Source organism: Moschus berezovskii, chromosome 12 (genome assembly GCF_049115385.1).
Source record: "Moschus berezovskii isolate FMDL1 chromosome 12, NW_MosBer_1.0, whole genome shotgun sequence".
Lineage (NCBI taxonomy): Eukaryota > Metazoa > Chordata > Mammalia > Artiodactyla > Moschidae > Moschus > Moschus berezovskii.
In genome coordinates this window covers 44,082,435-44,107,424 of record NC_142471.1, presented here as the reverse complement: position 1 = coordinate 44,107,424, position 24,990 = coordinate 44,082,435, and the positions used below count along the sequence as shown (strand labels likewise).

General features: G+C 42.8%; 1 protein-coding gene across 5 annotated transcripts in view; it reads right to left on the bottom strand.

The window, feature by feature from the left end:
* The window catches only part of WDFY4 (WDFY family member 4), a 255,392-nt gene that overhangs the window by 103,534 nt on the left and 126,868 nt on the right, over positions 1-24,990 (bottom strand). For all 5 annotated transcript variants that reach the window (XM_088842090.1, XM_088842089.1, XM_088842091.1 and 2 more), the window contains exon 39: positions 24,486-24,622. In XM_088842090.1, coding sequence (XP_088698216.1) covers positions 24,486-24,622 — 137 coding nt within the window. The remainder of the gene's footprint in view (positions 1-24,485; positions 24,623-24,990) is intronic.

Sequence of the window (24,990 nt, the reverse complement as noted above, 5' to 3'; positions counted from 1 at the left end):
TGCTGAGGGAGGAAAAAATCCCCAAAGGGCAACAAGGGGGCTTCTTGTAGTGATGGAGATATTCCTTGCTGTGATACTATATTACAGTTTTGTGAGATGATACCATTGGGGGAAACTGGGTAAAAGTTATATGAGATCTCTCTGTATCATTTCTTACAATTGCGTCTGAATCTACAATCTTAAAATAGAAAGCTTAATTTTTTAAAAGTCATTGAGAGCTCTATCTTCACCATTTGAAAAAAAATTTAATTCAGAGAATACATATAATTATTTTAAATCAATAAGATAAAAAAAGAGACATTCAATGGAAATTTTTTAAAAAGAAAAAATAGAATAGGCACTTCGTTAAAAAATATATCAATGACCAATACACATATAACAAAGAGGTCAATTTCATTTGTCATCTGGAGGATAAAACTAAAACCACAATAAGAATATCTAAATTCAAATAGCTAATAATGTCATGTTTTGATTATCACATGGAGCAACTGGAGCTCTCTTACACTGCTGAATTGGTACAACCATTTTGTTTGTTTGATAGTGTCTTAAAAGATGAGTATACACAAACCCAGTGAACCAACAATTTCATTTCTAGATATATACTTAACAGAAATTCATGCATGTGTATTCCAGAAGACATGTGAGAATGTTCATAACAGCAGTGTTTGAAGTAGTCCCAAAGTGGAAACAATGCAAACTTCCATCAGGAATAGACTAGATAAATAAATTATGATATAGTTATATATTATATCCTCTATGGTAATGGTTCTTAAAATGTGGTCCATGAATCCCTGCTGCTAAGTCGCTTCAGGCGTGTCTGACTCTGCGCGACCTCATAGACAGCAGCCCACCAGGCTCCGCCGTCCCTGGGATTCTCCAGGCAAGAGTACTGGAGTGGGGTGCCATTGCCTTCTCCACCATGAATCCCTAGTGTCTCTTTAATACCCTTTCAGGAGATCTGTGAAGTCAAAACTATTTTCAAAATACTAGAACACCTTTGCCTTTTTTCACTGTGTTGATATGTGCATTGATGGTCCAAAAGCCATGATGACTAAAACAATTTTCATAGTCCAAATCAAGACATTGGCACCAACTGTACAGTAATCATTATACATAGTTCTCATCAGTAGGAACTCATAGGGAAAAAAAAATCTTCACTTAAGAATGTCATTGATGAAAAAGTGCGGGATTAATTTTTTGAAATCTCAGTCTTTGAATACACTTTTTAATAGTCTATGTGATAAAATGGGAAATCTACATAAAGCACTTCTGAATACCAAAAACTATAGCGGTCATTTCAAGGAAAAGCATTTGTATAATTGTTAAAGTTATGAGCTGAACTAGCTACTTTTGTAATAGGACATCATTTTTATTTGAAAGAATGTTGTTGTTTAGCTGCTAAGTCCAGTCCAGTTCTTTTGCAACTCCAAGGACTGTAGCCCACCAATCTCCTCTGTCCATGGGATTTCTCGGGCAAGAATACTGAAGTGAGTTGCCATTTCCTTCTCCATGGGATCTTCCCAACCCAAGGATCAAATTCGTGTCTCCTGCATTGGCAGGTGGATTCTTTACTGATGAGCCACCTGGGAAGCCCTTGAAAGAATGACTGACAGACAAAACTAAAGTTGTGAAGACTTGGGCATTTGGCAGATATTTTCTTGAAAATGAACAAAATGAACCTGTCATATAAAATAAAGCATTGACAGTATAAATTCTGGGCTTTCAAATTTCAAATGTTAGAATATTGAAAAACTTGTAACTGCCTTTGTGAGCTTGACAGTTTCTCAGTAGATAAATATTTTTCTGATAAGATTGGTGGTATATGAATATGATTTTTCCACATTACATAATGAAATATATCAACATTTGGGAGATCTTTCGATTCGGGGAACCAATATTTTCACTATTTTTATACACATGTTCCGAATCATGTATGGGTTAAAATATCCATTCAAATTGCAAGATAATAAATACAATTTACTGTAACACAGTACAAAAATTTCATTGATAAAAGTTTCAAATAACTTCCAAGAAACTACTACTTGTTGAATTTTGGTGTAGTATCAAAGAATAATATCTATAACTTTCTGAAAAGTTTATTAAAATACTCCTGTCTTGGGACTTCCCTGGTGGCTCAGTGTTATGACTCTGCACTTTTAATTCAGGGGATGTGGGTTCAAACCCTGTTCAGGGAACTAAGATCCAAAAAGGCCACACAGCATGGCCCCCCCAAAAAATTCTCCTTTAATTTCTAACTTCATATCTGTGAAAGATCAGATTTTTTTCATTTATTTCATCCAAAAAAAAAAAAGAATTACAACTAATTGAATAAAAGGCAGATATGAAAACTGTGGAGAACAGTGTGGAGATTCCTTTAAAAAATGGAAATAGAACTGCCATATGACCCAGCAATCCTACTTCTGGGCATACACACCGAGGAAACCAGAATTGAAAGAGACACGTGTACCCCAATGTTCATCGCAGGACTGTGTATAATAGCCAGGACATGGAAACAACCTAGATGTCCATCTGCAGACAAATGGATCAGAAAGCTGTGGTACATATACACAATGGAGTATTACTCAGCCATTAAAAAAAATACATTTGAATCAGTTCCTATGAGGTGGATGAAAGTGGAGCCTATTATACAGAGTGAAGTAAGCCAGAAAGAAAAACACCAACACAGTATACTAACGCATATATAAGGAATTTAGAAAGATGGTAACGATAACCCTGTATGCGAGACAGCACAAGAGACACAGATGTATAGAACAGTCTTTTGGACTCTGTGGGAGAGGATGAGGGTGGGATGATTTGGGAGAATGGCATTGAAACATGTATATTATCATATGTGAAATGAATCACCAGTTCAGGTTCGATGGATGATACAGGATGCTTGGGGCTGGTGCACTGGGATGAATCAGAGGGATGGGATGGGGAGGGAGGTTGGAGGGGGGTTCAAGGTGGGGAACACATGTACACCCGGGGCGTATTCATGTCAATGTATGGCAAAACCAATACAATATTGTAAAGTAATTAGCCTCCAATTAAAAAAAAAAAAAGAGAGAATCCATCTGCCTTCTACTAAGCCAGATAGATATTAAAGAATCTGTGAAAATATAAGACAATACTACTCTTTTCACAATTTTTAAAAAATATATAATTTTTTAAAAATATTATTTATGCTTACATATAAATTACATAGATTTATTACTGCTATTTTTAAATTAGTTAATAAATGTCATTTAAAATATCCTGTTTTAATTTCTTACACAGTAAATATCAATAGATGCAATCTATATGATACAACAGCTCTTTGAAATTTCAATAATTTTTAAGAGGGTAAACAGATCTTGAGACCAAAAAGTTTGAGAACAGTATGAAAATGTTGTTTGGCCACTGTAAAAATAAATGAACTACTGCTTCATGAAATGACATGGATAAATCACAAACATAGTTTGGAGTGAAAAAAAAAAAACAGAAGAGTATACGTGTTATCTCATATACATAAAAGTAAAATGTAGAAAGCTGATGTATGTTAGCTGCCAGGAAATTGTCTACTTTGAGGGTAGAAGGTGTAGTGACTAGAATGGGGCATGAATTTGGGGGTGCTTCTAGAGAGCCATTAATGCTGAATTCTTTAACCTGGGTAGTGGTCACATGTTCACTCCATGAAAATGCTTAAATTTGTATATTTGTGATATTTGTGACTTGAAAACTTTTTTCTATGTGTCTCATAGTTCAATAAAATAGAAAAGTGTTCATCAACAAAGACTCAAAACCATGAAAACAATATAATTTTAAAACCCCAGTTAATGTTTTGGAGTACTGGGAATAGGGTGATTTCTTTCTTTCTCTCATTTTTTCTTTACAAAATTTTCCTTAATATTGCTGTTACATGTTTATGCACATTTATAAGTAACAATCCTTATGAGCACTGCAAATGACATAAAATGCTGACAAATTTGACTAATTTTACATTTAAGGCAAAAGCCCAGTCTTTTTCCTAATATGATACTTTGGAGACATGCAGCAGGAGAAGAGAGCTCTTGGGGGAACTTGGACACAGCAGCTTCTGTCAAACAGGAGTGTGCTATCTCACTGAAGAAGCAGAGGAAAAGATGGCTCTGCTTCCCTTAAGCGCTGAGCAGGTGAAGGCTTGAAATAGTGGATTAGGAGGATGGGAGAGGGACCTGACCAAGGGCACCTGAATGGTTTATATGAGTGTCGGTAGCCCAAATATTTGCTATCCTTTGGTCTGCTCTCTCAACATTCCATCCAATAACTAATGTGCACATAGCACTTTACAACTGACAAAGGAGTTTCCCTATGCATTATCACATTTAACATTTAGCCACCTGACAAATCTCTGTTATGATGATTCCCATTTTACAGAAGAGGAAACTGAGGACAGGTAACCCCAACAATACAGGAGCTGGCAGCACCAGAAGATGACTTCTTAGGCTACCACAAGACTCTCTCCTACATGGCTTCCACCTTGGGTATCACCACAGTACTAAACAGATTTTTGCTTTGCTATCGACTTTTAAGAACTTGCATGCCCTGGGAAGTTGTCACGCTCAGGATGTGGAGACAGGAGGTGGATGATTTGGGTTGGTTCAAGGGCGGAAGCTCATCTGCCTGGGCAGCAGTGAATATGACATATCCATGGGGGACAGATTTAGAGCAGAGCTCTGCATTGCTTATTGGAGTGAAATAGCCTTTGCTTAGCAACTGCCTGTGTATTAAAGAGTTTGAGAACCTTTGAAGTAGAACCAATGGTCTCAGAGGGCTGTTTGGAGATTTGAAAGGCAAAGCAGGTCTGGTTTAAGGAGCCTGTGCCTTGCTGTCCCTGTGCCTCCTTAGGGAAGAGTTTGGCTACAGGATACAGATCAGATCTTGGAATGGAAAACAAGGCACAGCCTCTCTGGAAGGTCACCTGTAAGTGAGCCAACCTCAGCTTGGTGGTACCCACCTTTGCCAGGAGCACCCCTGGGGCTGGCCAACCGCTGGTGACCCTCCTTTTCAAGCTTTCCCACAGGAAGTCCCTGCTGTCACTGATGACAGTCATTATATTGTTTGTTTAAAGCATCATTAGTCCTGTAATCACAGTTGTATAGCCTAGCCAGAAAATAGAAAAGCCAGTATCTAAACACAACCCCTCAGATCTTGCTCAGAAACTTAGTACCACAATTACAGTTGTAGGCCCTGGCCAAGTATGGCATGGTCTGAGACTGAACTTAGCAGTGAGAAATGCCAGTGTATCTACTAGTGTTGACATATATGCATGTCATTTTCATCTTCTGACTCACCATTTTCACTGCTAGTTCCTTACTCCAAGGAAATCATAAAATAAATGCACACATAGTCACTAAACAACATTTTCCACCATCCTGTTTATAGCAGCACAAAATAAAACAATTTAAATATCAATATGTGGAGGGATGGTTCATCCTTACTGTCAGGTGTTATCAGTCACCACAAATTACATTCACACAGGGCCACCACTAGTCCATGCAGCACCTTCGTGGCCCCTATGAGCAGATGCTATCTTGGAACTGCACAGGTAAGTTGAACAGTGGGACAAAGGCTGGATTTCAGCTTCCTTTTGCCACTCTGGCCAGGTGCCTTTGTGCACAACCTATACAACTGTTCATTGCAGCCCTGGTGTCAAAAAAATTTCTGATGATATGGAACCAGGTTTTTGATATATCGAGATTTTCTAAAATGATGTTAGAAAATAATGTGCTAACAACAATTAAATGTGTATAGATTTGCATGGAAAAGGAAACTGAAAGATAATACAGGGTGCTGATCATTAGTGCTGTTTGCTAAATATTTCTAGTTCTTTCCTCCTGCAGATACATGGCATAACGACATTTCCTGTCACCTTTGAGTCAGGTGAGGCCAGGGAGGCGGGCTGAAACTTCAAGGACTCAGGCTCAATTTGCTAAGCTCTTTTTCAACTGTCACAGCAGTGCTCAAAGTTCTAAATGATTCCTCCCTGAGCTGGTGTCACTGGGTGATGCTAAGGCACAGGAGACTCATCACCAGCTCACAGTGTGGTACACGTGAGAAATAAACCTTTGCTATTTTAAGGCAATCAATTTTGGGAGTGTTTGTTACTGTAACATAACTTTTCCTGAATAATACACACACGAAATGTGTTAGGAAGGGTTATAGTAGAATTGCATTGAAACGTATTTGTGATCAGTGAAAAAAGATCAGAGAGCTAAGTGAAAGCAAGTGTGAGATCAATTAAATGTTATGAGCAAAAAACTCAAACCATTTGAGCAACAAAATTAACAAGTTTGGTGGATTATAACCCAAATTATAAAATAAATATGGATGAGTCTCTATAGATATAAATAAAAGATTGAATAAATTAATTAGGAGGGAAAGAGACACACCTTTCAAACAGAAGAATTTAGAATAATGTGTATAGATATTTCCCTTGTCAGGAGGCAGAGCTTAATTGCCTTAAGAATGGGCTGGTCTTAACGACTTGCTGCCAAAGAGTAGAGGATGGAAGGGAAAACAGTAACTTTACAGTGGAGAAATCTGGCAGACCTCATCGTGACCATGTGATGAGAGCTGACATCATCAGCGATGATACTGTGGGTGTCAGGCATCCCTGACCTGAGACGGTATAATGAGGACGTGTCTCCTCTGTGGTCTTCCTTCCAAAAATTCATAACCTCAGGATAATTATGAGAAGAATGTTTAACAGACCCACATTGAAGGACATTCTACAAAATATCTGACCAGTACTGCTCCAAACTGTCAAGGTCATAAAAATAATTAAAGTCTGAGAAATTGTCAGAGTCTAGAGGAAACTAAGAAGATGTGACAACTAAATGTAGTGTGGTGCCTTGGACTGATTCTGGGATTAGTGGGAAAACTAGTGAAAGCAAAATATGACTGGAGATTCATTACTAGTAATGTACCAATGTCAACTTTGATTAATGTATAATGTATAACAGGAACAACAGGGGAAACTGGGTGAAGGATACAGGGAGGTGTTGAATATAAACATGAAAAGTTCATGGAAAGTATTCAAAAATAACAAATGTATTAAAAATACAATGGAATTCTCACAACCCTGTCACCTAAGTCCCACGATGAAACCGAGATGGAATAGATGAGTCTGTTTTCTCAATTGGACATGGTTCCACATATTTTTGGATGTAAACGATTCATTGTAATGAGTATAATTCTCGTACTTGACGATAAATAATTTTTGGTAAGTCTTGTTCCCCCCAGACTGCACAAGCCAATCACTTCACCAGACACTTTAACAGAGAAATAGTAATTCATTCCCCAAATGGTGGAAAAGCTGCCTGATGGATGCACAAAAGGATGGTACAGAATACACAAAGCCACAAATGATATTATTCCCTATCAATAATCTAAGGAACTCTTAAGAGTATTGTTGCCAACTTGATTTTCATTTTATTAATAGGCTTTAAAACTTAACTCCATATAACATGATTCCACCGCAGGCAGTTTTCTTTATAATTTTTTAAGATTTCTAAATATGCACTAATGATCCATAAAAGAAAAGCAACAACCACACTGTTTGATTTTAGTGTCAAATCCAGATTCCTTTTTCTGGCCAAAGAAACAAGTGACAGGCTCAAGTTAAACTCAGGCGATCCCCCTCCCATTCATCCTGGCAAGAGTGAGCTGTGGATTTGGAAGAGGCTTCCTCACCATAGGGCCCACGTTCTCATTGGCCACACTGGTCACTCATTGGTCACCTCTCCCCCACTGGTACAGGCTGAGGGGTTGGATTAACAGTGCCAGCAGTTGGGTGGCAGTGAGCAACCATGGAAACTATGTCTGCGTAAGTCCTTTGTTATTGTGGTATAACCAGTGATTATTAGGAATACTCTTCTCATTCCTAGCACACCCCTGAGGGCCCCACAGCAGAGTGGTAAACCCTGCAGAGGCAGCGCTCCACATCACAGTGACCAGGTTCCTCACCTGGATCCCCACTAGAATAAACGTTCCAAGGACATTGTCCATCTCTGTCCCCAACAGCCCGGCAGATGGAGACAACAGTAGATAAAAGTTTGAGAGACTGAAATGAAGCTCGTGAGATTTATCACTTTTCTGAGACAAATTCTCTGCAGCTGGTCGCTTCCTGCCTGGAGTAAAACACTCCTCATGGTCAGGATTAATGAGACCCAGGAGGGCCAGGTGACAAGACATCCAGATCTGCAAAAAACAAAAGTCAGGAGCTGGGCAGTACTAGCCCTCACCCCCACTGCCACGTTTAAACCCATCTGAAATTCTGTATTTTCCTGGTTGTGAAATGTTCAATAAACAGATTCCCTATGTAACTTTTCTGTTATTCCTTCTCTACACAAAGGCTGATATATCATCTGCCTTCAAAAATAAGTTCTTGGTGGAGACCTGGTTTTAGTTAGATGATAGAAGCAGTTAATGAGAAAACAATGAAATGCTTTCCCTGTTTGTTGGCAAATCCTGTATAATACCTCTATATGCACCTGCCAAACATTAGCAGTTGGTTATGAAAGAGGTAAATAGGAACGAAGGGACAGAATGGCCTGGGTCTGCAGCAAGCTGTGGTCAAGGTGTCTGTGGAGGAAAGTGATTTGGATGACTCAGGCCAGGAAATGCTTTTTCCTCCAAATGCCCAGATAATTGCACTTTTCTCTTCTCTGGAGACAAAGCCCCTGGATTCTTAATAAATGTCAAGCAATACCAGAGTAATAATCATATTTCCAGCAATAATGACAAACAACTGGTGCTCAGAGTGGGTAAAGAGGGACCAGATCACCACAGCGCAATTCATCTCGTTAAATTTACTCACATATTAATTTCTGAGATGAATGGAGGTTTCTAATTTGTCTTTTTTGAACTGTGATGTTTTTATTAAATTCAATCATCATGAGTATGTGGAGACTGACTACTTAAAAAAAAAATACTCCGGTGTGGCAAAAGACAAAAGCTTTGGAATTGCACGCACCAGGTCTTTTCAAGGAAGCCACCTTCCCTTTTTTTTGTCTCTTCCTTGGGCCTCAGAGCCTCTGTGAGACTCAGACAGATGGGAAACATCAGCACACTGACCTTTCCTGAACTCTGCCAGGCCTTCATAAATTTCTGTCATCTTCATCCTCAGAGGTGAGGCTCATGGAGACCCAAACCGTCTTGGGCAGGAGCAGAAGTTTAGGAATTGTGAGTGACTTAGGGTCTGAGTGACAGATGAATGTGAGAATCTACCCTGGGAGACTGCAACCCATGGAAACACTTTCCCCCTGAACACATACTGAAATTGAGGTTGCTGTTATTGACTGAATTATGTTCCCACCAAATCCATATGTTGATGCCCTGACTCCTAGTACCTCAAAGTATGACTATACTTTAGAGATAGAGCATTTAAAAAGGTAATTTGAATGAAAGGCTTTTAGAGTAGCATTTTTCCAATCTGGACAGTGTCCTCCTAAGAAAAGGAGGAATTCCCAGGGATGCTCTCAAGGAGAAGAAGGCCATTTACAAGTCAAGAAGCAAGGCCTCAGGAGAAACCAAACCTGCAGACAGACACCTTGATCTTGGATTTCTAGCCTCCAGAACTGTGATAAAATAAATGTCTGTTGGTGAAGCCCCTAGTCCATGGTAGTTTGCTAAGGCAATCCTGGCAAACTAATTCAGCTTTCTTGACTCCAAATAATGCTTATCACTGAGACAGTCTGGATGCTGAAACTGGCAATGCAAATAGAAGTAACAGGTCAGCTGGAGCTTATGGAGAAGGCTCGCTCTTTAGGCTTTAAGGAGAGAGACAAGGCCACTTTGACCAGTAGCAGCCTATCACTGGCCACTTCTGGAGCAGAACCCTTAGCCTGAGCTCTCGAGACAGGACTGAATACAATCTAGGCCCACACCAGGATCTTCCAGATGACAACCCTGACTGTATACATCCCTGTGCACCAAGATGTCGCACATATCCACTCACCTTGGCTCTCTTGGGGACCACACCAGGACTTGCCAGTAGGTGTCCACTGCTGGGCTGCACATGACTCACAGGTAACATAATCAACACCAGCCCTTCCCTCTCCCTTAGGCTGGTCCTGCACAGATGCAGCCATTGTGAGTGGAAAATAGATAACTATGGCCACAAGGGTCATGGCCAGGCTGGAAAGGGCTTTCAGGAGGGACAGTGATTTTAAAGTACAGGAGAAGCAGTTGGTCCAATGGAAGGGGCAGGCTTTTCCAAGCAGATGGGATGACATTTGCCCAAGTGTAGAGATGGGAGAAGACAGGGTGCATTCTGATGAAATATGGAAGTGGGCCCATTTGGCACAAACACTGTGCAAGATTGTCAAAGGAAAGAAACTTAGAAAAATAGTGAGGATCAGGCTTCTTGCACTATGGTCATGGGTCTGAGGCCGCCTCTGGACGGTGTAGGAACAAATGATGGCTTTTGATTAGGAACCTGACACGATGAGACCTGATCTTTAAGAACTCACAGTGACGGTGCCATGACGGTGTGATGGGGTGCAGTAAGTTTCTGGCTGGGAGCACCTGCTTTGTTTTCCCTATGTCCCTGTTTTCTGCTCCTTGGCAGAAGCATAATTGATGGGTGAGGAATAAATACATAAACTATCTTGCCTCCCACTCCACAATGACAGCCAGAAAGCTCAGGCATGCTGTAGATGTTTGACTGTGAGTCGTTATGGACTGCATATTTATGATCTTAATTCCCTAGGAATTGACTTTCTTCTTTTAGTTTTATTTTTCCTGTTCTCATTTCCTCATTTTATTGCATGCATCACGTTAGATACCATAAATCCTCTGAGGATTGAGTCAGAATATAAATAAATACATCCATGGGATCAACATAAATAGGATATGATACTCCAGTAATAATACAAAGGCAGCAGCTGAGCCAGGACAGTTCCTTTGCATCTGGAGGGGCCCCTCTGTCACCACTAATCTTCCTTCATGTCCTTCCTCCTCCTTTGCATCCTCCTCCTCCTTCTCCAAGTCTCAGCTCAACTTCAGCTTGTTAACATTGTAATTATTTCACCCACCTAGAAGGTCAGGGACATACTTTTTACTGTCAGTATCCTCTGGCCTTAAGCCAATGGCCTGGGATATGGTAGAAAATCCATGAATGTGCGTGGAATGTTGAAGGAGTAATGTCCAGATCAGAAGTGAGTGTTCAGTAGATGAGAGAGAGATGGTGGTGAGATGCGCATGCGGATGGAGTCACTGACATAGGCGTCTTTCGTGAGGCCTAGAAAACTGAAATGGCACTGGTCAACCGGCCCCTACCACCCTCTTCCTGGACCACTCTCACGTTCAAGCTCTGTGATCCACTTACACGGGTCTCCCTCTGTTCTCAAACACAGGAACTCATGCCCAACATCAAGGCTTGGCACTAGCCGAGTCCTTTTCGGGAGTTTTCATTCCCCAGGTGTTCAACCGCTACTCTTCCCTCTCAGTTTTATTATCACTTACAACCTATGGCATTCACGAGTCTGCCCCTAGCCCGCATACCAGATCCAAGACAAAGAAGTCTATGAGTCAGGAACCATTTGCAAAAATCCATCTGATGCTCAAGCTCAGCTACTCCTCCTATCATTCCTAATTAAACCAATAGATACTCTAGCATCCAAGAACCCCTGAGAGACCTCCCAGGCCTGGACTCCATACTTTCTGGCTGTCTCCACCCCCTCCTCCACGTCTAGGCCCATTTCCTTCCATGACAGGCCTGGAGCCAAGTTTGCACCAACCCCCATCGACAACAGAGATGAGAAGAAAATTTCAGAACTTTCTGTTCTGAGACTTTGAAAGACTTTTTTAATTAACCAAAATGGGTTCTCATAATAGATGTGTCCCAGGGCGAGAAGGCGGCTGTAACTCACACCGCAGGTGCCTTGCGGCCAAGCTAGGAGTGAAGGGCTGGCGGTTGTGATGGCAGCAGTGCCTCGGGAGGGCCCCAGACTGATTCTCCACCCTACGACCATCTGTCGTTTTTTATCATTTGTATAGTTTGGGACATATCTGTCTTATGAACTCTAAAGCATTCCGCACCAATGAATATGTTCAAGTTTTAAATATTCAAATTTAGAGGAATAAATAATCAAAAGATGTGCTTTCCCCAGCCAAAAGTCATAATTTTTAAAAGTTGAAAGCCTTTCCTGTAAAGATGTTACCCCACCCCAACCACAACATAAGTTTCTGGAATGCAGGCACACCTCATATTAGGAAATCTAATCTATAAAAACCTGAACCTCAAAATAGATTCCTAGGTATAATTAGCCTTCAAAGTAAAGGACTGATTTTAGTTTTCAAAAGGATTCAACCCAGGATTTTTTAAGTTGCCAAGTTCCTAAGCAAATTTCAAATCTATTAATTTATAAAATATTGACCTATCTACATTTTTTTTCAGAAACACATCTACTGTAATTCTTCTTAGATATAATCTAGCTAGGGAGATAAATACCTGGACTTCAAGGATTTGTTAAATGTAAGTTCCTGTGTTATTCATCTCTATATTCTTAGTGAGGACTAGTATATCTTCAATAAATTCATATGCTGTTGAACTACATATGATAAAGTATTTATTGCATTTGATATGCTCCACTTTTGTGGAGCACGGTGATGGAGCCATTCCTTAGTGCCAGTTACAGTGACCAGCAGGAGGCAAGACCATGAGCCAGCCATGGGACCAAGTAAGTTATCGTCAGTATTAAATATTCTTTTATTCTGTGGCCTTTGCATTCTTAGTAAGTCATGATATAGTAGACCACATTAAGTTTTAAGAGCAAACAGTTGATAACGCTGATAGAGAAATTCTATGTGCTAGTTGAGGTAGGTACTTGCTACATGTTAGAAGGTCACCATCATGCAATTTTAGCAGAAGGATCCCCTGGTCAGGTCAGGGTCTCTGCTAGCCTAGCCACTGTCCTTTGCATGAATTAGAAAAAGAAGCCCTCTCTGAATAGATGGTGCCCTTCTCCCAGGTCAGCATAGACTACACCACAGCTCACGGCTTATCAGCAGAACTTGGGGATCAGTCCCAATAATGCCCATCTCTATGTGGATCCCTGGCCCTGTGCCAGTGAGTTTCTCAGCATGGTGTCACTGTAGTCTGGCTGGCCTCAATCTGCTGCCAGTCACTGCACAATGATGTCTGTCCCACCCCAGGCCCTAGGACACCAGCCTCTCTCTGCTTGGACTACAGGTATATCAGCACTCACAGTGATGACTAGCTAACAGTTCAACGGGCTCTACCCGTGGCCAAGCTCTGACACTGATCCTCTCAAGAGGAAAAGAGGCCGTCTTTCTTAGGCCTCTGTATTTCTCTCTGCATTTATCTGAAATCTTGTACCTACATAACCGAGGGGCCTGGATCTATCACCACCTAAATCCATCCCTGGAAAAAATCATCCAAGAAGTATTGTAAGAGGTTCAGTATCCTGAGAAGAGACTTTTCCTCCTCCCTGAACTGATGACATCAGCTAGATGCTAAGATGGCCCAGTGTCTTCATGGGAGAAGATGGCAAATGTGGTATCATGGGCATTGAGAGCTCACAGTAAAGTGTAAACTTTAGTAAAGGACAGGAATTCTAGGGTTCCATCAGGATCATTTGAAGAAGGGAAGCTTTGGGGCTTGGGGCAAGGTGGCTTCTGTCTTGGGAGCCTCTTTTCCAGCAAATGTCTAGAGACTGTGATGTTTCAGGAAAGGTCCTAATCCAACAAGGTTACTGTATTCAGCACGACCACAGGCCCATTTCATCAGAAACCAAGGGGCTGCCCTAAGAAAGAAGAAAAAGGTGAATCTGCAACCAAGAAGTCCAGACCACAAGCCTGATCTGGGCAACTTCCCTTTTCCCTGTGTGTATAGGTACACACGCTCTGAGCAAGTCATTGATTATTTTCCAAATGGAAAATATACATTGAAAGAGTTGACCTAAAACGCCTTTAAAGGGCAAGCTCAGCCAGAGAATTTAAGTAACAGAAAGGTTTCAGAAAAAATAAAATCAGTTGCGATATTGTTAAACACAAAGGGCACAAACACACACACTAAATAAAATGATCAAATATGCACAAAAGCACAAAACAGAGTAGCAAATATATCAGCTGAATGCTTTGCATACAGCATTGATATCTCACAATGATTCAAACTGAACAAATGGCAACTTTAATATATACCATAAATAGCAAAATGTCTGCTTTACTGGTGAAAAAAACCCTAAAAACTATGTTGCTCTAAGCAGTTTTGAAATGAATATCTGATTCAAAACTTCCCCTGTGCATATAATCACATGCTAATTTACATTTTAATTACTTCCTAAGAAATCAAAAGCATTTGTTGACAGTAGAACATAATGTCAACTTCACGGTGCACTGTTGGTGGATGCTTAATGAACTTAATTAGATAATTAGTGATGTTAATTATCCCTCTATTATGAAGATAAAGCTGTCTCACAAATGATGCACTTGGTAAAGAAACATCATTAAAGGTATCAGTGTTTGCTTTGTTCATTTACTTCTATTTTTCAAACTCCTTTAACAAGGACTTGTGATAGCCTAGTAATATTTAAGCCTCTCTTAAAATGTGAAAAGAAAAGCCACTGTTTCCATCAGCCCCACCTCGTGCCTCCACCTCATTCTGGATACTATGTATTGGTGACGGGACTGCTGTTTCAAAACCCCTGTTGTTGGGACCTAAGTCTGTGGCCAGTTGTGGTATGGAGTTTCTGTTTTACAACGTATCCTTCCTGTGGGTTCTAACATCTATTGTTTTAAGAATGGGTCGTGTGGGGACTTCCCTGGTAGTCCAGTGGTTACGATTCTGAGCGCCCAATGCATGGGGCCTGGGTTCAATCCCTGGTTGGGGAAGTAGATCCCACATGTTGAAACTAAGAGTTTGCATACTGCAACTAAAAACCTGCATGGTGCAACAAAGATCAAAGATCCCTCAGGCCATGGCTAAGACCTGGTGCAGTGAAATAAAAAAATATTTTAAAAAATAAATTAAAAATTAAAAAAAAAAAGAATGGGATGTACATACATGTGTGAACATGAATGCCTGTGCATGTGTGTGTCAAAAAGAGAAATTAAGAGAGGAAGTGTCTTGGTTGACTGCCGAGACCACTAGAAAAAAACCTTAAGGGCTAATCCTCAAACACACACACACACACGTTACACACGTTGCCCTGACATGGTGAATTTCCATGAGCCTGCAGTGCTGTGTCCCCAGCTGCATAACCAGGAGGCTTTCCTGACCTGGGCAACCCCATTCTGCATGTGGTGTGGGAACGTCTGCACACCCAACCAAGGGCTATTATACAACATACACAGACTTTACTTTCGGATGAAGTGAAATAAGACACTTCAGAGATTTAAGCAATAAGATACTGGATTTCACCATTTTTCTCTTTCTTGTCCCTGAATATTACCACAGCCAGAGCTTAATAGAGGTCCTTTCTGCAAGTAATTCTAGTCCAGACACACCATGAAGAGCCCTAAGACCAGGCTGGGGAGGGTGGCATTATTTTTGGGGTCAGTTATCTTGGGAAAAGCATGAAGAGAAAGTGTCACTCTCAGCCTTATCCACCACAATTAAGAAAATCAAGATTCCATTTAATAGACGGTCTCAGTAACAACGTTCACATCAGTAGAAGCAATGTCCACTTTTCAAAGTCTTTTTTAAAAGATATGTACTGTGTGCTTAGTCCCTCAGTCAGGTCCGACTCTTTGCAACCCCAGACTGTAGCCCAACAGGCTCCTTTGTTCATGGAATTTTCCAGGCAAGAATATTGGAGTGGGTTGCCATTTCTTACTCTGGGGGATCTTCCCAACCCAGGGATTAGACCCACTTTCATTCATTTCTGAGTGGTTTTATTCCTCTAACAGAGTCCCATTTAATTACTGGCTCACAAGGCTTCTCCCCATACCGAGTACTACAGGGCTTATGAGCAAATGTGATTGTCTGTGTCTGCAGATCTTCTCTTCTCCATGGTTTCCAGGGGCTCATTCCTCCAGCCCATTCCTCTACTGCTGTGCTGACACAGGCTATCTTTCTGCCCTCCTCTTGCCTGGAAAATCCCATGGACGGAGGAGCCTGGTAGGCTGCAGTCCATGGGGTCGCTACGAGTCAGACATGACTGAGCGACTTCACTTTCACTTTTCACTTTGACATATCGGAGAAGGAAATGGCAACCCACTCCAGTGTTCTTGCCTGGAGAATCCCAGGGATGGGGAAGCCTGGTGGGCTGCCGTCTATGGGGTCATACAGAGTCGGACACGACTGAAGTGACTTAGCAGCAGCAGCAGCAGCAGCAGCAGCCCCACCAGGAGAATGTATTATCAAGACCTCACCAATCTCTGGGTTCTCTCACTCCTTCACTTTCAGAAGTCCTCACGTGTCTTCATTTTCCCTCAAATTTAAGCTGTGCTGTGCTAAGTCACTTCAGTTGCGTCTGGCTCTTCGTGATGCTATGGACCATAGCCCACCAGGCTCCTCTGTCCATGAGATTCTCGAGGCAAGACTACTGGAGTGGGTTGCCATTTCCTTCTCCAGGGAATCTTCCTAACCCAGGGATAGAACCTGCATCTCTTACGTCTCCTGCATTGGCAGGCGGATTCTTTACAACTGCACCACCTGGGAAGCCAAATTTAGGCTGCTGCTGCTGCTGCTAAGTCGCTTCAGTCATGTCCGACTCTGTGCAACCCCATAGACAGCAGCCCACCAGGCTCCCCTGTCCCTGGGACCTGCTTCCAAATATCTTTCTTTAAAGGCACATTCATCTCCTGGAAAAGTCATTTTCCTCCTGCCCATGAACATCTTGTTGAATTTATGACAAGTTTAATTAAAAATAGTCCCCATGATAACCTTCTGAATTCCAGATTTTTAAAATTTCCTATACCCTCTTAAAAGGCTTCCTAGGTGTCACAGTGGTAAAGAACCCACCTGACAATGCAGGAGACACAGGAGACATGGGTTTGATTCCTGGGTCAGGAAGACTCCCTGGAATAGGAAATGGCAATCCACTCTAGTATTCTTGCCTGGAGGATCCCATGGACACAGCAGTCTGGGGAGCTATGGTCCATGAGGTCGCAAAGAATGGACAGGACTGAGCGACTTAGCATGTACACATGCACACTCCCTTTTAAAGATTTCTGTCTACAATTTGTGGAGCCTTATACAGAGGTCATAGGTGCAAGGCCTCGTACTGAGGACATGGATGTGGAGCCCCATACCAAGGTCATCTCAGGAACTGACTGAACCCCGACAGTAACCTTTGCCATGAGCCCCCCGATCTAAGCCATCCAGCTCCCTGACCCCATATTAGGTAAAAACCCTTCCAATCACCTAAAGACATCCTTCCAGCAGGAATTTTCTTTGTCTTGAGGCCATAAAAACAGGCTAGCTCTCCCTTGAGCTGGCCTGCTGTTCTAACAGTCGGCTCTCCCTGGTCTGTAAGGAGGCCTGCCTGTTATGCTTGCGGCACCCTCTTTATTTCTGTTCTTTGTTCTTAATAAACTCACTCTTTCTGAAATACTCTGTGTCTGGAAATTCTTTTCCAACCTGCCCACAGACTATGACATTATTCATTTACAGTAGAACATCTCTGGGAATTCTAACTTCTGATTTCATCATTGCTTTTTGACTTCCTTGGTTGGTCCCCTGGACTCCACCACTTAACTTTTCTGTCATTTCAAAGCCCATTCTTTGCTATTATCAAAAAGTTCTTCCCAGCACTGGGGCATTCCTGACTTATGATACATTTCCCAAGGTGAGTGAAATCTGAGGCTTCAACCTCAAGGGCTGTTCACCCCTGGACACAAAGGAGCCAAAACACTAAACCGGAAAATGTTGTGTCCCATCAGACCTCACCCTCCTTCCTGAAACAGGGGAGTGGGGTTCTCAGAGGCTCACGGTGCCTTCAGCATCAGCAAGACTGAAATCTCTCAGCAGCAGGAGACGAATGCAAACATGCCAGAAAGCAAGACCGAGAGTGGTTTGATCACTCCCAGAGTGACCACTCAAGCTTTCTATTCTGCATGCTTCCTTCTTTTTCTGCAGTTTTAATTTGGGCATCATGATTTCTTGAAAGAGAAAATAAGTAAAAAGGAACATTTACACATGAAATGATATGATGTCTGGGAGTTTGCTTCAGAATTATTCTGGGCAGAGGGAGAAAGTGAGTGGAGATAGTGAAGAGACAAGATTGGCCAGGAATTGAAAACTGTGGAAGTTAAGGGATGAACAGATACATGTGGATTCATTTTTTAATTTTCTCTACTTATATATCTGTTTGAAACTTTCCACGGTGATTTTTTAAAAGGAAAATGGGTAACATTCACAGAGTGGACGGTCACAAATGTCATTTTCCTTGCTAGGGACCTGAGTCAAGACTGCTTTTAGTAGAGCTATCTCCCCATTGCTGGTCTCAGCCAGCATCTCCTCCTCCACCAGGAGCAGGGCTGCTCCATGGCCGGGGATAGGATATAGTGGACCTGGGCACACATTCAGGGAAGGACCATGGTCATCCTACCCACACAAGTGACCAGTCTTGGAGATCATCAGGGCTCCCAGGCATGGGCACTGCTTGTTTTGCAGGAAACTTTGGTGTGTCTAGGTGGGCAGGGGCTCAACCACAGGGCAGCCTTCAGAGGATCTCCTGGGACCTTGGAGTAAATGCTTAGTGCTTTCGTGTCCTTGCCAGGGAAGACCTAAAATTATTGCAAAAGACTTTTCTTTGGTGTTTTAGCTACTGCAGTGTGCCCTTCTCTGGCTTTCAGGGAGTTCTTATTCTTTTCTGTTAATTCTAATAGGGCCCTAGCTTCCCTCTGTGGGTCATGTCAACATTTTAATCTAAGACTTTGAAAACAGCAGTTGAAAACTTTCTCAGTTCAGTCAGTTCAGTTCAGTCACTCAGTCGTGTCCGACTCTTTGCGACCCCATGAATCACAGTGCGCCAGGCCTCCCTGTCTATCACCAACTCCCAGAGTTCACTCAGACTCATGTCCATCGAGTCGGTGATGCCATCCAGCCATCTCATCCTCTGTCATCCCCTTCTCCTCCTGCCCCCAATCCCTCCCAGCATCAGAGTCTTTTCCAGTGAGTCAACTCATTGCATGAGGTGGCCAAAGTATTGGAGTTTCAGCTTTAGCATCAGTCCTTCCAATGAACACCCAGGATTGATCTCCTTTAGAATGGACTGGTTGGATCTCCTTGCAGTCCAAGGGACTATCAAGAGTCTTCTAGCTATCACCAAAACCAGGGAAATGTGGCAGACACAAGCCGGCTCTTCTCCACACTTTTGCTACACTATGAACCTTCTAAGTTTGCTCAGGTGAGATGTACATGGCCCCTGCATGGGACATCTGTCCACACGGGTACAGTTAATCACAGGAGGACAGTGGGGTGAAATCCAGCTCGTGGTTTGTCGAACAAGACACAGGTCAGGGGCAGGCCTGCGTCCACCCAGAGGGGCTCCCACTTCCTTATGAGATAGAATTGGCCCCCAACATCCACCTGCTAGTCCCCTGGTTTGTTCCTTCCCCTCCTCCGCAGAGCCTCAGAAAACATCTGAATCACACACCTCCCACACTTCCCACTCGTGGGTGCAGTCCATTCTCATGGCATGATTTAAGAGGCCTGGAGCTAGGACCCGTCTTTGGTGGCCCTTTTTCTGTTTTGCTAATCCCAGTCATGATTAAACAATTTCCCTTGTGTGTTCTTTGGTTTCCACTGCTCCAACCACTGCGTCTGCAGCCTCCAACATCTCCCATGTGAATGATGCTAGAGCCCCAGCTTGTCCCTTCTCCCAAGTGTCCTAAACTCCAACATAACCTATACAAACAGAAATATGCCGTTCCCCTGCTTAACCCTCAGTGCCCCCCAATCTGCCTCCATGCCCATCCTGCCATCTGCAACTGCCATGACTATCCCCCTCCTCATATCCACTCATCCTCAAAACCCCTTCCCACCTGACTTCCAGCTCCCATGTTCCATGTGCCCACTTTCTCTTTGCTGATGCTTAAAAAAAAACCCAAAAAAACCAGAAGATGGCATACTTTATATTTTGGAATAATTTTGGATCCACAGAAAAGTAGAAAGATAGTACACAGAATCCCTGTCAACCCCTCACCTAGTTTCCCATAACAAGGTGTGTCTGCCAAAACTAGAAAACCAACATTGGTTGTTGGTGTTTTCCCAACCTATTTTTAAACAAGAAAGTCTGAAGCTGAGCAGGTGACCAAAGTCACTCCCACTGCTGTGAAGAAGGATGGCTGGCCAGATCCCTCTGGATCTCTCCAAGCTGAGAGAGGCATAATAAAGTGACTTTCTGGACACCCTTAGTTGGCCTTTGGTGACCTGAAGGGAGCCCAGGGTCCCAACTTCTGTCCAATACACTTAAGCCCACAACCTTCACCCTGGTAGAGACCATGACTTCACATTCTGATCCCAGAAGGGACTGTGATGGAGGTCAGGGGGAGAAAAAGAAGAAATGCCATCTATCACATCAGTCTTGCCTCAAAGTTCAGCTCACCTGCCAAGAAGAAAGCATTTTCTCCTGAAAATGAAGCTAGGTAAAAGATATCAGGAATCGTACATTGTGTGTCTCCCTCCAAGAAACAATTTATCAGTGCTATAGAGCTGTCAGCTGCTGACATGATAAGGAATAACACCAAATGAATAATGTTTCCTCCAAAACCAACTCCTTTAATTACAAGCCTCTTCTTTCCAGAAGAGAGACAGAAGAAGCAGAAACACCAATTTCATGCACTTGTGCCTGAATAATGTCTCCATGCTGCTTTTTCCAGATGGCGACCTTCTCACTGGAGGGACTAATGATGTGCGCATATTTAGGGAAAAACCAATAACGGAGTCTTTAACCTTCAACAACAAAAAGCGTGTTGTACACAATGTTCCATGGGATGCATTAGAAAATATCAATTACATTGCTCACTGAGGTGTAATCAGCTGTAATAATCAAAATTAATTTTTAAAAATAATTAAACAGACCCCAGGGCAAATAGTTGTGCTGTTACCCTGTGACATCACAGTGTACATATGTACCTGAGAAGCTATGCCTTCTGTTAGCAACAAAAGCATCTAGCGAGGATGAGTGACGGATGTGGGCTCTATAGCCTGGCAAGTTTCTTCCCATAGAAAGGAGGGAGAGCCCGGGGCAGCTCCCTACACATTCTTTAAGAACCTTCCATGTACTGCCAGGCACTGTACCCATCCCAGACTGAGTTACTGGTAGAAGATGCTGCTCAGCAAAGACGCAGTTACTCTTTTTAAATTAAAGCATGGTCCACTTTGTTTCAAACATAATTTGTCTTTTACAATTCCACAAGACAGAATAAGCTATAGAAAAGATAGGCTGGAGGTAAAATGGGACTGAACCAAGAAGAAGTGTGTGCAAATACATGTGTGTTTGTACATGTGTTTTAAAAAAATTATCCCACTGGGCCACGCTTATCTCTCTGGCTTCCAAGTGCCCAAATGAAAGAGGAAAAAGTAACAGTGTCAGAAGTTTTGCTTTTTGTAAATTGCTGTGGAAAAGCATAGTCCTTCCTGGTACTAACAGCTGAGGGACATGTACCCTGAGGCTGTCTGACTCCCACTGCAGTTCAGCCATACTGGCCTTTGCTGTCCTAGGACCTCCAACACACTCCTGCCTCGGTGCCTTTGCCCGGTGGTCCTCCCTGCCTGACCATTCTTGCCCAGAGTCACTAGGCTCCTATCTTTCCTTATTTCTCTGCGCTCACACCTCCCTACCAGAGCAGACTTCTGGCCACCTCCATCTAAGTGGCCCAGCACCTCTCTCTTCACCCTATCCCACTTACTGCTCCATTTTTCCTGATTGCAATCAGCACCCCAGCATTACAAACTTATTTATCTTTTTATTGTCTATCTTCACCTACTAGAATGCAGTCTCCCTGGAAGCAGAAAATATGCTGGTTTTTCCTTCTGTCATCTCAGTTCTTAGAGCAGAGTACTGAATAAGCACTCAATAAAAATCTGTGGAGCGAATGAATGGATGGATGAGACCTCAGCTGCTGTAGAAGACATCTTCAGCAGTTTGCCTTCGCCAAAGACAAAGCCAACTTCAAATATTCTTTCTTTCAGATCTCTCGGTGTGAGCCAAGAACAAACTGCTATTATGTAAGTCATCTGTAAACCGACATGGCCCCAAACACTGCTGTCTACTCAAGCTTCTTTCAGATGGGCCGTTTCTCAACAGACCTCCCTAGGACTCAGAGGTACTAAGCTGTGCTAGTGACAGTGACCTGGCAAGAGACAGTATCATTAGTGCAGGGGTTCCCATAAAAGACATGTGCATGCCCAGTGTCCCAGCTGTCGCTTCCCCAGCTGCCCAGCCAGACTAACCTGTCCTCCTGGGAACAATGACCAGTTAACTTGGTCAAAGAGTTAGAAGCTTCAGGGAAGCCCAGGGAAGAGGGGCTGGACCCTTCCTGCTACAAATGACACTGGTGAGGAGCAAGTGCTTGGGCACAAGTAGGGATGTTCCTGCTTCCAAGGTTGGGGCAGCTGAACCACAGGTGGGATAGTGTTCGTCTTGAACTACAAAGTAAATTGGAATTTTATAAGTTGTTCTATTTCTAAAGCACTCATACATTCCAAATGCTTCCACATAGTCTAGTGTAAGCAGAGCACATTTCTGGTTTGAAGTTCAGGAATCGAAACTCTGAGAGGTTATGGAGTTGTCTAAGTGTGTGCTCAGCAGTGCAGAGACTATGAATGAAGATCCTGTTTCCTCTCTGCCACTTCCTGGCTGCAAAGCCCTTGACATTTTTTTTTGTTTTTTTAGATTTTATCACACGTCTATAAAATGAGACTAAAAACAGTTGTGTGATGTAGCTGGCACAGAAACTTCAGTTATTCACTCCCTCAGTCAGCCAGTAAGTCTGTAGACAGATATAATGAGCAGTGTCTTCCACAAGCCAATTCACTGAGGACACAGCCTGCCTTCAGCTCTGAATACCACGGGCCCGGCCAGCCTAGTCAATTTCCTTTTCTGTCTTCCTTTCCATCTTGGGCTTTCTCTGCTTGTCCTGAAGTCTACTGTTTCTGAAGCTTGGAGAGAAGAAGCTCCCCTTCCCCAGGAGGTCTAGGCACTTGCAGGCAGCCCCCCATTCCTCTCTTATCCCAGCATCCAATGATGGTGCCCTCCCCATCATGCATTGACCAGGGGACAACAGACCCGTGGTGACAGCACATGGCGTATGGAGTCAACCTCACTCTCCAAAGTTACATGGGCAGAGTTCTAATTGTGTAATGTATATGCCAACCATCTACCCTACTCCCTGGGGAGTACCTTCTCAGTTTCCCACAGGTATTTGCCCCACTGTGGAGGTCGGGAGATAAATGACTCAGAGGAGTTAAGTGAATTTCCCAAGGTCTCTTGATCCTAAGGCTATGACAATTGAAGGACTACTTTCTGCCTCTAAAGGTAAGTCAGTGACCCCAGCATTAGAATATATGACAGACTGTGTTCTCCAAGGAGAACCTCAGCAATATTTCCAATATTATGCGCTCTTGCAGAACCTTGTCACAGGAGGTAGAGTCTTTTGCCCTCCCCATGAACCTGGGAAGAGTTCCGTGCCTGTATGGACCAAAAAGGACCGCTGCAGAGGTGATGTTGCATAGCTTCCAAAGCTGGGTAATGAAAGGCGATGGGGCCTCCACCTTTCTCTCTCCCTTTTTCCATTTTTTTCTCTGACCTTCTCCCTCGCTATGGAAGTGTCAAACAGCCACTAGGTAGTAAGGAAGCTTAAGATGCACAAACAAGTCATGTGCAGGTGTTCTGGCCAACAGTCTCAGCCAGAGCCAGCAGCAACCCTCAGATGTGCGAGTAAGTGAGTTTTCCCATGATCTCACCTAAGGCCCCAGACATCATGGAGTAGAGACACCCCTAACTCCTACTGTGCTCCAGATTCCTTACCACAGCATGCACGATCACACACACACAATCATGTCAGTATACTGAGTTTTAGGTTGGTTTGATATGCAGTTTTAGAGACATGGATTAGAAAACCCCAATGGCTCATCCCCACATGGTCAAGAGGATCTACCACCATGTCTCCCAAAAATGGCACCAATGCTTCTGTCCCTCTTTGCTGTGTCCACACACCCAGCTCCTGCTGAACTGTGGGTTACGGCTCTTGTAGTACACCTGACTCAAAGAAAATGGTCACAAGGATTGGTTTGGGTTTTAATGCCTTAAGGAACAGCTGCTCTTAGCACTCACATGGAGCCTATATTAACTTCTGGTTAAAGCTAACCTAAGACCTGACTCCCTTAGTTGTAGCCTCTACTGGGAAGCCACATGCATTACCCTCGAACGTTTGGAAGAACACGGAAACAGATCATATCCAGTGACAAGAGAGAGAGAGAACACATGACACATGGGTATTTGAAGCAAATATCTGATGTTCTCTAAGGCAAAGGGGTCTGAGCTCACCTCTGCTTTGCACTCAGGGTCCTTGGTCTGCCGCCCAGGCATCAGCCTCATGGCTGAGGACAAGCTTCCACTCCACGAAGAAACTTTGCCATGGTGTCCAACGTTTGAGCGACTGGCCAGTGACTTCTTTTCAGATGCTGATGATAGAGAAGCAAAGACATCAGAGGTGAAGCTAAGAGGGAGACACACATGATTTCTATAGCTTGCTTGGCTTTCAAAGGGCCATCCAAGGGCACAAGCCCAGTGTGCCTGTCTCCAATAAGGGAAACAACCTAGCCTAAAAGTTTGAATCATTATGAATTTTTTGATGCTGAAAAGCTTAAAAACAAGTATATGAGCCATAACTTGTGAGTAATGACCTCTTTAAAATGAAACTTAAGACATCATTCCTACAATGGCATTGACTAATACGAGAGTAAAAATGTTGAGTCACTGATAGAATGCAAAAGATGTTAATATCTTTGGGATGAAGACCTTACTTGGAACTTGAAAAACCTGAGACTCC